The sequence below is a fragment of the Podarcis bocagei genome, assembly GCF_964188305.1.
Source record: "Podarcis bocagei genome assembly, chromosome: 17".
In the NCBI taxonomy this organism is placed as follows: Eukaryota; Metazoa; Chordata; class Lepidosauria; order Squamata; family Lacertidae; genus Podarcis; species Podarcis bocagei.
In genome coordinates this window covers 4738014-4753183 of record NC_138143.1, presented here as the reverse complement: position 1 = coordinate 4753183, position 15170 = coordinate 4738014, and the positions used below count along the sequence as shown (strand labels likewise).

At 46.4% G+C, this 15170-nt stretch overlaps 1 protein-coding gene across 1 annotated transcript; it reads right to left on the bottom strand.

Annotated features, from left to right (window-relative positions):
* Window positions 1-223: 223 nt before the first annotated feature.
* Window positions 224-12648, bottom strand: ATP6AP1 (ATPase H+ transporting accessory protein 1). Its single transcript, XM_081177212.1, has 10 exons — window positions 12490-12648; window positions 9193-9319; window positions 8051-8125; window positions 4984-5177; window positions 3962-4002; window positions 3423-3508; window positions 2662-2900; window positions 2075-2122; window positions 1482-1722; window positions 224-1123 (listed from the first exon to the last, which is right to left on the bottom strand). Exons 1-10 carry the CDS (start codon window positions 12588-12590, stop codon window positions 914-916), a joined length of 1362 nt encoding a protein of 453 aa, XP_081033338.1. The 5' UTR covers window positions 12591-12648; the 3' UTR covers window positions 224-913.
* Window positions 12649-15170: the final 2522 nt, after the last annotated feature.

Here is a 15170-nt window from a genome sequence, read left to right as displayed (position 1 = left end):
AAAGTACCCCCAAAATCACTATGCCCGTGTGCCTGCCCAGTAATGTTAATCATTTATCACTGGACTACGACACTGGTTGCAGGAAGGGGGAGAAAAGATAGGAAGATTACACACTGAGTAGCAAGACATTTCTAGTGGTCAACCCCAAAAGAAAGCTGCTTCGGGATCTCTTCACTTGCAGTGTTTCCTAGAGGAGCTAGACATAGACAGACAGACACACACACACCAGAACTCTCTTTTATTCACATTCTTCAAGTTGACTAAACAGCAAGGGGTCACAGGAAGGAAGCCCCCACCCACCCTGATCAAGAACAGCATGGTGTCCCAAATACTGAGTCACTGTAAACAGAATTAATCACAGATACCACATAAATAAATAAGGAGGGGAGCACTTATAATACAGCTGCAAACAAGGATTTGGGAAGGGGGCAAGGTAAGGAAACTTTTAAACATCACAACAAACTTAGAGGATGTACATCAGAAAGCAGGCCTGATTCTGTCCCGCTGGACAGAACTGAAGGGGAATGGCAGTGTATCCTTGAAGATATTTACCTTCAAGCAAAGTTCAGTGCAGACAGCCTTGATGCTGCAATAGACATAGGATTTGCACTTCCATACAATAGTAAAACTGCACCTCCCCTCTTGTTTATATCATGTCCCTTGGGATGCATTAGGCTGGAGAAGCTAGAAAGAATCAAAGGAGAGAAAAGAAGTGACCAAGGAATGTCAGTGGAGAAGCAGCTATTGGGCAAAAGGAAGTAGAAGGAAGAAAGGCTAAGGGACTGGGACCAATAGGGTTTAATGCATTGTGCTGGGCAGGTGGGGGGAAGGAGATGTGACAACAGATGGAATGAACAGAACAAACCCAGCCCTGTAAGAAAGATCCCAGAGCAGGGAGTACATCAACTGGCCCCTACTCCGTCTGGGGCACAGATATGGTAGGTCCCTTGGGGTCATCAAAACGGTCCATAGTCTTGAGACTCATGACCATGTGGAGGCCATAGGTGAAAATGGCAACAAGAAGCAGGGAGGTCAGCAACCCCATCCAGATTCCATGAGAGAAGAAGCCGGCACAGTCACTGGCGTAAGAAAATCTTTCACCTGTCACGTTATAGCTCTGGATCTAAAAGGGAAAAGAGTTCATGCGTTAGTGATGGAGGCTGATTTGTGGTCCCCCACCTCCCTCAACACATTCTGTTAACACAGCATAGGATGAAACCTAGTTCTAGTTCTAGACTGTAAGAGGGCTGTGGGAGGGGGTATAAGAGTCCCTTAGGGTTTGCTCAGAGAAAGGAAGTGATACCCATATATCTCCCATTGCTAGAAGAGCTTGTAATGCCTTGATCCAAGGTAGGGGTCACAAAACAGTACATCACAGGGAGATTGTCAATGAACTGTCTTTCTAAAGGATCTAAAACAGAGAGCAGTGGAAAAAACTATTGACAAAGTCTACTATAGTATACGCTCCCACTGCAACATACCTGAAAATTCACCATGAGCACCTTCCACTGGCTAGCAAAACTGTTGTTAGGCATTAACATGGCTTCTGAGGATGTTGGATGACTGGTCACATAGGTGCAGGCAAAAGAATAATCGCTGGGTGCCACAATCTGGGTGGCATTGAAGAGAGCTGGGGGGTTCTGAGGCCTGACCAGCTCCACATTGTGGAGGGTAAACCAGTACCGTGCAGAAACTGGGTACAGCATGTTTGTCATGCGGAACCTGAGAGGAGAACGGGTGCAAAGAAAGTGAAGACCAACAGCTGGTAAGGTCACCTGGAGCAGATCTCTAAAATCCAGTTAGACTCCACCATCAGCCCACCCCAAATCATGAAGTATTTCTCAAACTTCAATTGCAGAATCTCTTTGGAATGGCAGGGCTCTGTCATCTTACTCCCTGAAATAGTTCCCATCTCCTTTTACTGGGGACTTCTAAGCCCCTCTAAAAGTTTTGACTAAATGTTGCCCACCTGGTTGCTTATGGCCTTAAGACTCAAAAAGGGAGGCATAAATTGCTAAGTGATTATATATGTCATAAAAACAAAACTCTGAGGAGCTGGGTCCATCATACTTACGTGATTTTCAATGGAAACCCACCCACATTTGAGTATTTCAGTACCAACCTACAATGTGGAAAGAAAACAGCAGCGTTAAAACCCGCAATATACATCCCCTCAAGTCTGCATAGCCCTGGGACAACATTTCCCCTCCCACCCATCATTTCTATAGCCTTGCCTCAGCCCTTAACCCATTTTGTGAGAAGAGGGAGTATTTTAAGCCCAGTTTCTAGTTCGTAAGACCAAAGAGAGTTAAGTTGCAGGTAAATGCAGGCATTCTGAGAACCCAGAGACAGTGGTGAGCAGGACTCCTCATGGTTTGGAGACAGGACTTCCACCCCCACTCCATCATGGCTGGAGAAGCAAAACTGCATCAGTCAGTAATTATATGGAGATTTGTTTGCAAGTGGCTAGATTTAGACAAGCCACCACAAGGTGCACACACATTTGGTCCTCTTCAGCACCACTGGCAGCTAACATCCTTACTGCATCCACCTGCTTTCCCCAACTGTCCCAGTTTCTGCTTTTGCCTCAAGCCCTCTCTTCTTCATTTCTACCATCCATCATGAACCTGATCTCAGATCCTTTGCCAGCCCTCAACTCACTCAGAAGCATTAGGCGTCCACTTGGACTCGTCCACATTGACAGAGCGTTGCTCTCCAAATGTGAGGTTAGTAAGATCATGCCATGTTGAGCCATTAAAAGCCACGGAGAAGTTGCTGGCCCAGAAGAGTATCTGTGGGGTCCCAGTGACAGGGAACCGAAGTGGTGCAGCCGCAGTTTCCTTCTGGAGCAGCTGCCGACCCAGCCTCTCAGGAACCATATCAGAGATATCTCGAACAACCTGGAGAGGGAGAAAATAGGGCAGTAAAATGGGATTGAGAGGCTTCAGAGAACTGCCTATGCTTCAACTTGTAAGTGCCTCCCCCAAATGAGCCTCCCTTCCCCACCACCTCTTGCTTTGCTTAGAAAAGATCAGGATGCGTTGCTTTAAGAGCCATGGCTATCCGTAGTCATTGTGGTAGCCAAACACAGCAGGGCCCACTCAATAATGGCACCGGTTCCCTGGAAAACTTGCTCTAAAAGCTTACCAAGTTCCTATAGTGTTGGCTTTCTTAGCAAAAAACACAAAACAAATAATCCTGCTGGTTTTAGAACTATCTTAATGTATTTTTAGTTTACTGTATTTTAATTGTTCTCAAATGCTTGCATCCCATTAATGTGCCTGCCTTGGGAACAATGTTTGGGGGCCTAAAGGCAGGGCATAAATGGAAGTTAATGAGATGAAAGGACATTCCCGGGAATGGAGGAACACTCAGAACAGGTATCTAACCACGGTAGGATAGGAATCTAAAGAGTCATGTACCCGTGAGGGCCGCAAAGCAGTCAGGATGGCTGTGTAGGGGATGTCCTCGGACTGAAGAGCACTCAAAACTTGTCCAAGAATTTCATCTGCAAGGAGAAATCTTGTTTTAGAAAGAGAAACTCTCCAAAGGCTAGAGACTCCCACTTACGAAAGCACAAGCCCATGAAAAAACTTCAGTCCTACACAGCACTACTTGTAACCTAAGAATCCAGCCTCATTTATAAATGCACCAAACTTCCTGGCTTTCCTATAAGACTGGTGTCCCTTCTCAGAGAACAACAGTCACTTTACAGCTATGGCTCATTTGCATGCATTAATTCACAGAGAAATATGCAGATTCTAGTTGCTCCCCCACTCCCTATTTACTGAACATATATCCTGCCCTTCTTCCTGAAGGAGCCCAATACCTCAAACTGCGAGGAAACAAATACCCACCCAGAAAGCTAAATGCAAGGCCAGACGTTCCAAGCAGTGACCTCTCAACCCAAACTCAGCCCCATCCTAAAAGCTTCCAAACAACCCTGCTCCACAATGCTCACCATTGCTGGTTAGAACTTCCTTTGGGGCCATGAGACTAGAGCTGGAAGGTGGGGGATGAGGAGAAAGAGAGAGAAATAAGTTCTGTTATCTTCTGTATATAGGAAATGTCGTCAATGCCATCCTAGGCGGTGGGACAGGTTTCTGTCATTAGTTCAATGGCATCTGTGACCATATTGCCTCTCCATGTACAATTATCTTGGATAGAAGAGAGTCCACAACCTTGGCAACTGAACGTACATTTTAAGACCATGTAGCGGACTGAACACCAGGGCAGCCATCCTTGACTTGATGCCCTCCAGATGTTTTAGGCTACAATCCCCATCAGCCCCAGCCAGCATGGCTAATCAGGCATGATGGGAGGGCAGTAGGATGGAGAAGGCTGTTCTAAGGGAAGTATAATATACACTTGGGAACAGGGAGTTCTGAAGCAGTAAATGAGGGATGTGTCCATATACCCTATAAGAACAGGAAGGTACAAATGCCAAGACACAATGGCAGGCTAGAAGACATTAAGATCTTGGGGTGCCAAGGGGTGTCAACCGTGAGAGCTGGAAACTTGCTCTTTCAAAGTTAAAATAGGGTAAGTTTCTCAGAATGTTAAATTTCATGCTAAACAGGATGCTCTGTTCTTTGGAAGTTAACCTCACAGACACAGGAATACACCAGGGCAGCTCATGCATTAGGGGAGGTAAAGCAATTTGCTTCAGTCGTAAGATCTGCCCACATCGCTGTGCTGCTGCCAGCCCCACCAGGGTTTCATCTGCACTGCTAACATGGCCCCAATGCCTTCACCATTGCACCCTTACCGCTGCTGTTGCATTGCGGCAGCAACGCAGCCACGGGTACAGTTGTGGTGATGGGGCTGGCAGTAGCACAGGCATGATAGTGGGGGCATGGAGGGGGCCCAGACCTGGGGGGAGAGGGCATTGTCGTGGGGCCGGGCAGAAGATTCCACTTTGCATCCAGTGCCATGGGGCCCCTTGGCAACGTAATGAAATGTACTATGGAGCTGGTTACAAACCCCGTGGCATACGGCAGTCGTATCAACAGCAGGGCTGGCAGGCTGGCGTTGAGCCGCAGCTCCTGCAGGGTGTTCTGATCGACGTGAAGAGGAGATATGCCCAGCTTGGCCTTCAAGAAGGCGGGGACAGCACTGGCTGCAAACCAATCCACAGATGGAAGCACCAAGGACGACGGAGCGGCACCAAGCGCATTCTGTCAAAAAGACATGGTTAAGAGTTAGAGCCAGAGCCATAGGATTTCCTAAGGCAAACAGCATGCCTGCCCCAGCCTGGTGCTTTCCAGATAATGTCAGACACCCATCATCAATTGCCACACAGCTGTGGATGGAATTCAGAGCTCATTCCGAGACTCACAACTTTCTGAAAATGTACAATGTGTTGAACAAGAAAGCTGTGTGTTGAGAAGGCTTATTGTCAATGCCCCCCACTTGCAAGGCATCTAAAATTCTGTGTGGCCACAAGAGGTACACTAATGGACCACAGACAGTTTGCAGTAAAGACACAGATATACGTTTGCATTGCATAAGAAATCCAGCAGCCGTTTAAATCCAGACATGTCCATCTTGCTTGCTGAAAAGGGTTGGACTTTCCAGAATGAACTTAGTCCTTGTTCTGAACATATAGTGGAAAACATACACACTGCTTCTCCTTTGATCAAGTTTATGCACCCTTCTAAGAATGCTTCCAGGCGGCTTCTTCCCCCAGCAACAGCAGTTTAAAAACATAAAAACAGCAGGCAGGTTGGTAAGGGAGACAGAGGTGTTATTTCATAGAAGTAGTACACGTGGGATGAGAATTTGGCACCAACACTGCTGGCATTCCACTGCAGATTTGCAGTATTTTTATCCTGCTCTCCATCATAAAGGAATCCTAGGGGGGCTTACATATCTCAATAATAAAGACAGTCCCTGCCTTCAGGCTTACAATTTAGAAGTCACAATATACAGTGGTGCCTCGCAAGACGAAATTAATTCGTTCCGCAAGTTTTTTCTTCTTGCGAGTTTTTCGTCTTGCGAAGCACGGTTTCCCATAGGAATGCATTGAAAATCAATTAATGCGTTCCTATGGAAACCGCTTGCCAGGCTGGCGGTGCGGAGAAGGGCTTTTCTCCCCACCGCAAGCCTTCAGGACAGGTACGGGAACAGAGGGGAAGGGGCGCAGCGCTTCTCCTCTGTTCCCGGGGCTTGCGGTGGGAGGAGGGTTTTTCCTCCCCACCGCCAACATTCAGAACAGCATTCTGAATGTTGGCGGTGGGAAGGAAAACCCTCCTCCCACCGCAAGTCTTCAGGAAAGCCATCCGAAGGCTGGCGTGGGGAGAAGGTCTCTCCGCCCCACCGCCAGCCTTCGGAGGAGCCTTCCGAAGGCTGGCGGTGGGGCGGAGAGCCCTCCTCCCGCCGCCAGCCTTCGGAGCATCCTTCTGAAGCCTGGCGGCGGGAGGAGGTCTCTCCGCCCCACCGCCAGCCTTCGGAGGAGGTCCGAGGACAGTGGGGAAGACGCGCTGCGCTTCCCCGCTGTCCCAGAGATTTCCCTATGGGCTTTCGTCTTGCGAAGGAAGCCCATAGGGAAATTCGTTTTGCGAAGCGCCTCCAAAACGGAAAACCCTTTCGTCTAGCGGGTTTTCCGTCTTGCGAGGCGTTCGTCTTGCGGGGCACCACTGTAAAAGGAAAAATTGGGGGAAGCAAATTTAGGGACTAGTTCTTCTTAGTTACAGAATTTTTGAAACAACTAGCTAGACTGGGACAAGTTCAAGCAGAGAAGGAGCCAGAAACTGCTAAGTCTTTCAGCCGAGTCAATGGAGAGGCCCTGAATTCCCATCTCTCCCTCTGCTATTGTCTGATAGAACAGCTGCTGCTAGATGACCGTGGAGCCAGGAGGCAGGTCAACTACTAAAGGCCAGCATGACAATCTACTGATTCCTAGCATAAAGTAATTTTTAAAACTGTTTCTAAGAAGAAGGTAGTGTTTCCCTGACCAATGAATGTGACACTCAGTTCATGCACTGGCTGTTTCACTGTTTCCAAGGACATCATTCCATACGACAGTGAATCATTTCCATCTCTAGAAAGAACTTCTCTAAAGCCAGGAGTTAAGTTTTGTGCAATGCACTTTTGAAGCATTTCAGAATCCTACCCTGATGAAAAATATTGAGCATCTTCAGCAGGGTATCTTATGTTTCTTTTATATTTCAATTTGTAATTTCCTTTCCAAAAATATAATTTATTTAGGTTTCTCATACACCTTGGGTTCTTTGGAAGAGCCAATATCCAGCAAAGCCTCTGACAGCTTAGAAACAAGTTATTGTTGTGTTATCTTTTATTTAATTCAGAAGAAAAGTACAGAGAGGAAATGTACATGTATTTAATTTTTTTCTCAGACCTACACCCAACTGTTGGCATCTTCCAATTCTAGCCAATACAAAACTTGGTTAGAGCTTGTTAACGTTGTAGCTAGAATAAAGTATAATCAAAATTTTATTCCACACTTTGTCCAAGGATGCAAGTTTCTCCCCCATCCCCCAGCTCAAGTTATTTTTCTTCACTTTATCCTCTAATCCAGCCTTTCTCAACCTTGGGTCCCAAAATGTTGCTGTACTACAACCCCCATCTTCCCTGACCACTGGTCCTGCTGGCTAGGGATGAGAGTTGGGGACATTTGGAGACCCAAAGTTGATAAAGATTGCTGCAACCTAAGGAAGTGGAACATGTGTCCCTTAACATGTTGATGGACTACAAAGCCCATTATCCCTCACTACTGGCCATGCTGGCTGAAGCTGATGGCAGCTGGAGCCTAACAACATCTGAAGGGCCAACAGAGGATCAAACAGCAGGAGCGAGATGCTCCATCTTACACTGCAGACCATGGAAAGAGGAGGAATGGGAAAAGCACAACCCTAGTTAGCTGTACCAGAACTTGAATTTACAATTGCTCTTAAAGTTCCTCTTTTTTATTTATATTCTTGACACAGCACTGCAGTGCAGTGGCCCATCAAAAGTATAGACGTATATATAAAAGCAGGGAGAGACACCGGCAACTTGCCTAAAGTATAGCTCCCCATTTCTCACTTACCTCCAGATTGGGGAAGGCACTGTCTGGCTTGTTTCCAAAAACCCCTCCATAAGCTGTGAAATCCTCAACACTGAGCTGGGAGAGAAGATTGATTTTTAAAAACTTTTTAAAAGTACAATTTTTAATGTTTCACAGTGATGCTTTTATATTGTGTTTAAAAATATTTTTTCATTCCGATTGTTGTTCAAACACACAGAATAAAGAAAAAACTAGGAGCAGCTTTTGACAGCAAGCACTCTGCAGGCTCCCAAACCCTCCAGATTGGAAGCAGCCTAGCTTCTCCAGCCTCCATCTTATATTTTCCCCCAATCATGTTAACAAACAGATGCCAAAAACAGCCTAGCCACAATTCATCATCAGAGGAACTAGCAAAGAGAAGGGGGGGGTGATAAATGGAATGAGGAAGTGTTAAATAGAGAGTCATGAGACACCCAATTCACATGACCAGCAGAAAAAAGTTTCTTCTCCTTTATGCTGTACAAGATCTGAAAAGATTATAAGCATCTCTTTCTGCTCAAGCCCCAAATGGATGAAATGGGTGGAAACAGCCCTATGGACAATTATTGAATTATGGTTGAAAAAAAGGCCATTTCCAGAAGATAATTCCGACCTCTGAAATGAGAACTAGATTAAGTGGGGGAGAGGTGGCTGAAGGGTATGCCTGCAGTAAAAAGTGAATAACTGAAAACTGCCAAGCCAGTTAATGGCTCCCAACCATAAAAGAGCCAAGCTTGTTTAGCTTGGAGAAGAGGAGATTAAGAGGAAACATGACAGTGGTCTCCAAATATCTGAAGGGGTGTCATGCAGAAGATGAAGCAAACTTGTTCTCTGCTGTCAAGAGAACAGGACTAGAAGATATGGGCGGAAATTGCAGGGAAGCAGATTTTGACTAAATAGCGGAAGAAACTTCCTATTGGTAAGAGCTATTTAAGCAGAAGCTGGATGGCCATCTGCCAGGGGTGCTGCCATTGCCTCCTGCACTGCACAGCCTACACTGAGCACAGGTTTGAGCTAAATGACCTCCATAATTCTACAAACTCTCAGCACTGTCACAACAAACCCCAGGGTTCCTTAGGAAGGAAAACTTTTCACTGAAGATCTGCATCTGTGGTGCATTTGTGTCTGCCAGGGGCCAGACTCACTTTCTCCTGAAGGAACAGCAGCACGTTGTGAGGTCCACCGTCTAGTGCAGAGTCCAGTAAAGCTGCAAGCTGAGTTTCTGTCACCACATGGCCCTCATGTGGTACTGCCAAGGGAGACCATAAGGAGCTGGATTCACAAAAGGAAGACAGAGACACATAGTGAGAAAGGGATAGACACAGAAACAGGGTCATAAAAAGAGCAGTTGTGATTACATAGATTGTCTTTTATTTCACAGGTGCCATCTCCCTACTCTTAGACTAGCAGATAGGAAAACAGTCGTACCTTGGACTTCCAAAACGTTCGAAAACCAAATCACGGCTTCTGATTGGCTGCAGGAAGCGCAATCAATGCAACTCATTGCAGCCAATCAGAAGCTATGGAAGCCCTATCAGACGTTTGGATTCCAAAAGAATGTTCACAAACCGGAACAATCACTTCCAGGTTTGCAGTGTTCAGGAGCCAAAACATCCGCGTTCCAGGGCATTCGGGATCCAAGGTGCGACTGTATATTTGTCTGTTTTATGAGGACTGAAGGGCTACTTCACCCATTAGAAAACAAAGGGCAGAGAAACCCAATGAAGGTTTGTGTTCACTATATAGCTGCTGATGAGGCCAACTCAGGTCCCATCTACACTCTGCTGTACACTTAAAGCAATATCATACTGCTTTAAACAGTCATGGCTTCCCCCCCAAAGCATCCTAGGAAATGTTTACAGAGTTCTCCGAAAAGAGGGATTGACTGCTAAACCACTTTGAGAATTGGAGCTCGGTAAAAGAAATGGGGGTTTGTGTGTGTCTCCAAACAACTCTCAACATGCTTTACAAACTGCAGCTCCCAGGATGCTTCGTGAGAAACCCCAATGGTTTTGATGATGCTTTAAATGTATAGTGCAGATGTGGCCTTAGTGTTCAAAGTTATGTGCCACGTGCAGGCTGGGTTCAAACCCCCAACTCAACCATATTCTCAGTGGGGAAATCACCATTGTTAGCTTCTACAACTGAAAAATGAGAACAAACCACACAATTCTGAGGAGGAGCAAGACAGTGCAGTATCAAATATCTTCTCTAAAACCTGGATGCTACTTTAAAAAAGGGTGGTGGTGGTAGGAAAACCAAATGCCGATCCTTCTCACACCCACACCATGTTGGTTACTAAATGTTTCAAGGACACAAACACTTCTGCACGTGCACAGTCTTAATCAGACTCTGGTCAACTGACCAAGGGTTTTTCATCTAAGGCAGACTTCCGCAGTCTAGTGCCTTCCAAATGATTTGGAGTACAATACCCATGTTGGCTGGGGCTGATAGGAGTTGTAGTCCATAATATCTGGAGAGCACCACACTGAGCTCAGGGCAGTCCAAAGAAGCCTTTTTTAATTCTCAATTCCACCTCCAATACAATTTCTCACTTTAGAACTGTAGCTCCCCCTTGCCAGGGAAAAGAGAAAAGTAAAGAGAGTCAGAAAATATCAAAGATATAGGTGTCAGAAGGAGAAAATGAAGCGAAAGAGGGAAATATTAAATCATCATCGTGTGAAATGAGGAGGGGGACCAAGGAAAACAAATTTACCTTTAGGTGCTAAGTAGGAGTATTTATGAACGACTTACCCCAAAGGTGGGAGCTTGCCATTATCTGTATGTTGCTCTTTCCTGTCCCTTCCATACTTTGACAATTCACGTATTTTGTTTTGTGGTACACACCTTTTTATTGAATTTATACAATAAATTCTGTTACATTTGGAATGGTTTTACTTGTTTTATCATTGTAACTGTTTTATCTGTTTTCATAATTGTATATTGTATTGTCATTAGAGGTCTTGGGATCTTGCGGTGAAAGGCACATAAGAAATCTTTAAAGTAACAGTAATAGTCATCATCATCATCATCATTATTGTGAGCCTACAGTGCCAAATCTGCTGCTGTTTTTCCAACAATGAGTTGCTCAATTGCCCCATTTTATAAAGCATTTGCTACATTATGCTTTTGGAGTGTGTGAGGGAATAGCAATATGCTCAAATACAATTATGATTTTTAATTACAAATGTGTCTAGAGACTTTAAAATCTGGGATTCTCTACAATCCCTGGCTACACGTATTTAGAACTGGCAAACATTTTTGCCACTATAAAGCAGTTGTGAGACTGACAGCCTTCTCCAGATGGCCAAAGAATGAACTAGGGAGCAAATTTGAATTGGCTCTTTCTCCTTTTAGCATTTAATCTGTGCTTGTCCCTGTGGCTGGGCTGATAAGAACACACTTCCAGGAACAAGGCAACCCAATGGGCCACCCTAGTTCCTCACTGCCATGCCAAGATCCCTAGAACCAGCCTTCCACCCTACCCTAGGAGTGTGCATTTCTACTCTTACTCTCCAGTAGACATGACAGTACCCAGCAACCTATTGACTTCACTATATTGCAAGGCTACTTTCATAACCCACTACATACACAGAAGAAAGCCCCAAGCTGTCATTCTTGAGTTACAAACTCAGACATCAACCACCCCTCTCTGATGAGAACAGAAGAATGTTTCATGCTGTCCAGTACCAGAAACTTTATTGTTGGCTAACTCTGGTTTTGCAATGCATTTATGTACCTAAACCTAGATTTGGGTGCAGCTCATTATGGGAAAGCGGAATATAAGTGAACCAATCAATCAGAAAAGCCACCAAACTCTGCACTCAACGCAGCTCATGAACAAACCTGCCAGACAACACCACCTTTGCAAACATGCATTTGTGTTGTGTTTCCAAGTGCAGTGCAGCACACTTTCAATACCTGAAGCGGCTTGTGTGAACAAGGGCAACCCAGAGCAACTGAAGAGACATTGGGTCAGTGGTTCTCAAGCTTTTCTTGTCTGGGCCATACAGTACTTTCAGAATAAAAACTTGCTTGTGGCACACCGAATACATTGGAAAACAAAAGCAAACAACTCCTGGCAGTGCTCGATTTATAACCCAGAACACAAATCATGGGACATCTAGAGAGTACAAAACAACGCAGCTACGTAAGAACATGAATCATTACATTCAGCAGAACATGAGACGCCTCAACTCAGGGTTTGTGGGGGAAAAGATTCCTGCACTGCAGGAGGCCGGACTAGACGGCCCTCGCGGTCCAACTCTACAATTCCATGATTCCCCAAAAATAGTGTTTGCCCTTGAATCTTCCCCCTTGGAGAACCACTACATTCAGAGAAACAGGCGAGTTGCCGGTGCGCATCAAGCCGTCTGCGGATCTGCCCCCAGCCGAAGCCAGCCTCACCGCGCCCCCCCCCCAGCCCAGGGCCGCCCACCTACCTGCGGCTGGACCAAGCCACCAAGGGCACCTGCCCTGTCTGCGCGGACACCAGACCCAGCAGCGCCAGCAGAAGAAGCCCGGCCGCCTCCCGCACCGCCATCTTGCCTTCCCTGCTTCCTTGCTCCTTCCAGCAGCAACGCTTCCCCTGCGCGCCCCAGCCAATCAGGACGCTGGGGAAGCGACGCCCGGGGAGGCAGCCAGTCAGGGCGCGAGGCGGGACCCGCGGCAGCCAATGGGAGCCGCCTGCTCCGCGCTGTTTCCTCTTCCGCCACCCGGCCTCCCACTTCCTGCCCCTCTTCGGCAAAAGCCGCAGCTCCGCGGATTCAGTCCCGTCCGCTGTCGCGCGTTTGGCTCGGCGAGAGGCCGGCGCCGCCGGGGGAAGCCGAGCGTCGTGGCGCTTCGCCAGCTCTGGCCGCAGTGACGCAGGCCTCGGCCACGTCCCAGCGCCCTCGAAGTGGGGCTGCCCTTGGCGAGTGCGTTGACCGGGCTGGTTATCTAGGGAGAACACGGCTCTCTTGCTAGTGTCATAAAAAATTTAAGGTCTTAGATATATAAAATATACATCATAAATGTTCATAAATGTACCAACCAAGCACTACATAGATATGTGGACATGTCTTTAGCAGTACAGTGGTACCTCGGGTTACATACGCTTCAGGTTACAGACTCCGCTAACCCAGAAATATTACCTTGGGTTAAGAACTTTGCTTCAGGATGAGAACAGAAATTTTGCGACAGCAGCGGGAGGCCCCATTAGCTAAAGTGGTAGCTCAGGTTAAGAACAGTTTAAGATTAAGAACGGACCTCCAGAACAAATTAAGTACTTAACCCAAGGTACCACTGTACAGGAAGACCACCCTGAAACCATTTTCACTCCCAAACTGACCAAATGTTTCTCTGCAAGGAGGGAGGGGGTGAGGGAACCTTTCCATTGTCTCAGGAATTGGGTAATCACCATCTCAAAGGAATGGGCAGACTACCAGGAAAGGCAATCAGATAAGGCATTATCAGATAACCTGGCAGCCAAGATGCAGCACCATATGGAAACAAGCCCACACTTCAGCAGAAAAAGAAATAAAGACTGCACTGGATTGGAAAGAGACAAAGATTTTCCAGAATCAGCTGAAAATCAAAACAGTAGCGGTACCTAAAGTGGCCACGTCACTGAGGTGCATCAGGCCAAGGAAGCAGTCTAACTGCATGAGTCCTCAGGGCAAGAATTGTTGCAGATTCTTCCAGCACTTCATGAATCAGGCCACAAATATCTGACTGTCTCCTTCCCTACAAAGCCTCTCAGGTGTTAAGGTCAGCAGAGGGTCGTCATACTCAGAAGTTGTGGACTGGGTGGCGGCCCAGAAGAGAGCAGTCTTTTCAGGCTGTGGAATCCCCTCCCCAGAGAGCTGCACCTGGCAGATTTCATTACGACACAGCTCTTTATCCTGGCCTTTTGACACCTGAGATATTTTTCAGGACCTGCTCTAATCGCATTTTTAAAAACTAGTTTCAATAGATTTACATTGTTGTAACCTGCCCTGAGACCTGATGGTGAAGGACAGGTAAGAAATATTATTATTATTACAGTGGTACCTCGGGTTAAGAACTTAATTCGTTCTGGAGGTCCGTTCTTAACCTGAAACTGTTCTTAACCTGAAGCACCACTTTAGCTAATGGGGCCTCCTGCTCCCGCTGCGCCACCGGAGCACGATTTCTTTTCTCATCCTGAAGCAAAAGTTCTTAACCCGAGCTAATATTTCTGGGTTAGCGGAGTCTGTAACCTGAAGCGTATGTAACCCGAGGTACCACTGTACTGCTGAAAAGGGAAGGTCCATCCTGGCCAGTGTCATCAGAATCATCTTCCCTCACTCCTCACTCCCCACTGCCCACAGTGGTAAGTCAAGTTAAATTGCAATGGGTATGTTCTGTGTGACACTTAAATCACCACACACACACACACACACACACACACACACACACACACACACAGATGCAAGTGAAGAGAGAAGCCTTGACAACTTTCTAGCACAATGTCTCTTCTGGTCAGCAGGAGGAAGGCATTTTCCTTGACACTAAACCACAGCCTTCCTCAGCTGGCATCCTCTAAATGTTTTGCACTACAAATCCCATCAGCCACCTGGCTGGGAAAGGCTCCTATAAACAGAGGCGAACTGATATAAACAGCTGAGGCACCCTTTGCATGTGTCTCTTTCTGAACAAAGAACAGCATGTGCAGAGAGCCATCGCCAGTCCTATAAAGGGAAGTTCTCTCTCTGCACATAAACTGTCTGCATTATGGGAAAGTATTGCTTCTTTTCTCTTGCATTCTGGAAAGTCTTGCTTCTAAGCTTTGTTTTGCTCATGCTGCATAAACTGTGCTGATGCTAAGACATTCCATCATCACCCTGGTACGTTCTGTTCACCTTGAGTTCACACCATATCAATCTGTACTTACCCCTCCTTGTACATTCCTTTTCCATACCACTCTGGTACGGGCAGTCCGAACCCATGCCTGTGTAAACTCTGCGTTCCTTTTCTCAACCTTTAACCTGTCTATGACTGATGTCTCATATGCAATAATTAATGTCTTGTATGCAACCCTTGTTTTGAACTTATGTTAACCAATCAGCAACAAGCACATGTGGCAAACGCAGTAATATTCAATAAAAGGGAGTCTCTGAGGCTG

Coding starts and splice junctions, on each gene's coding strand:
- ATP6AP1 (XM_081177212.1), bottom strand. CDS start 12,590: ATGGCGGTGCGGGAGGCGGCCGGGCTTCTTCTGCTGGCGCTGCTGGGT. Junction 8,126..9,192: donor TGCTGTTCCTTCAGGAGAAA/GTGAGTCTGGCC, acceptor CTTCTCTCCCAG/CTCAGTGTTGAGGATTTCAC. Junction 1,723..2,074: donor GGGTTTCCATTGAAAATCAC/GTAAGTATGATG, acceptor TTCTCCTCTCAG/GTTCCGCATGACAAACATGC.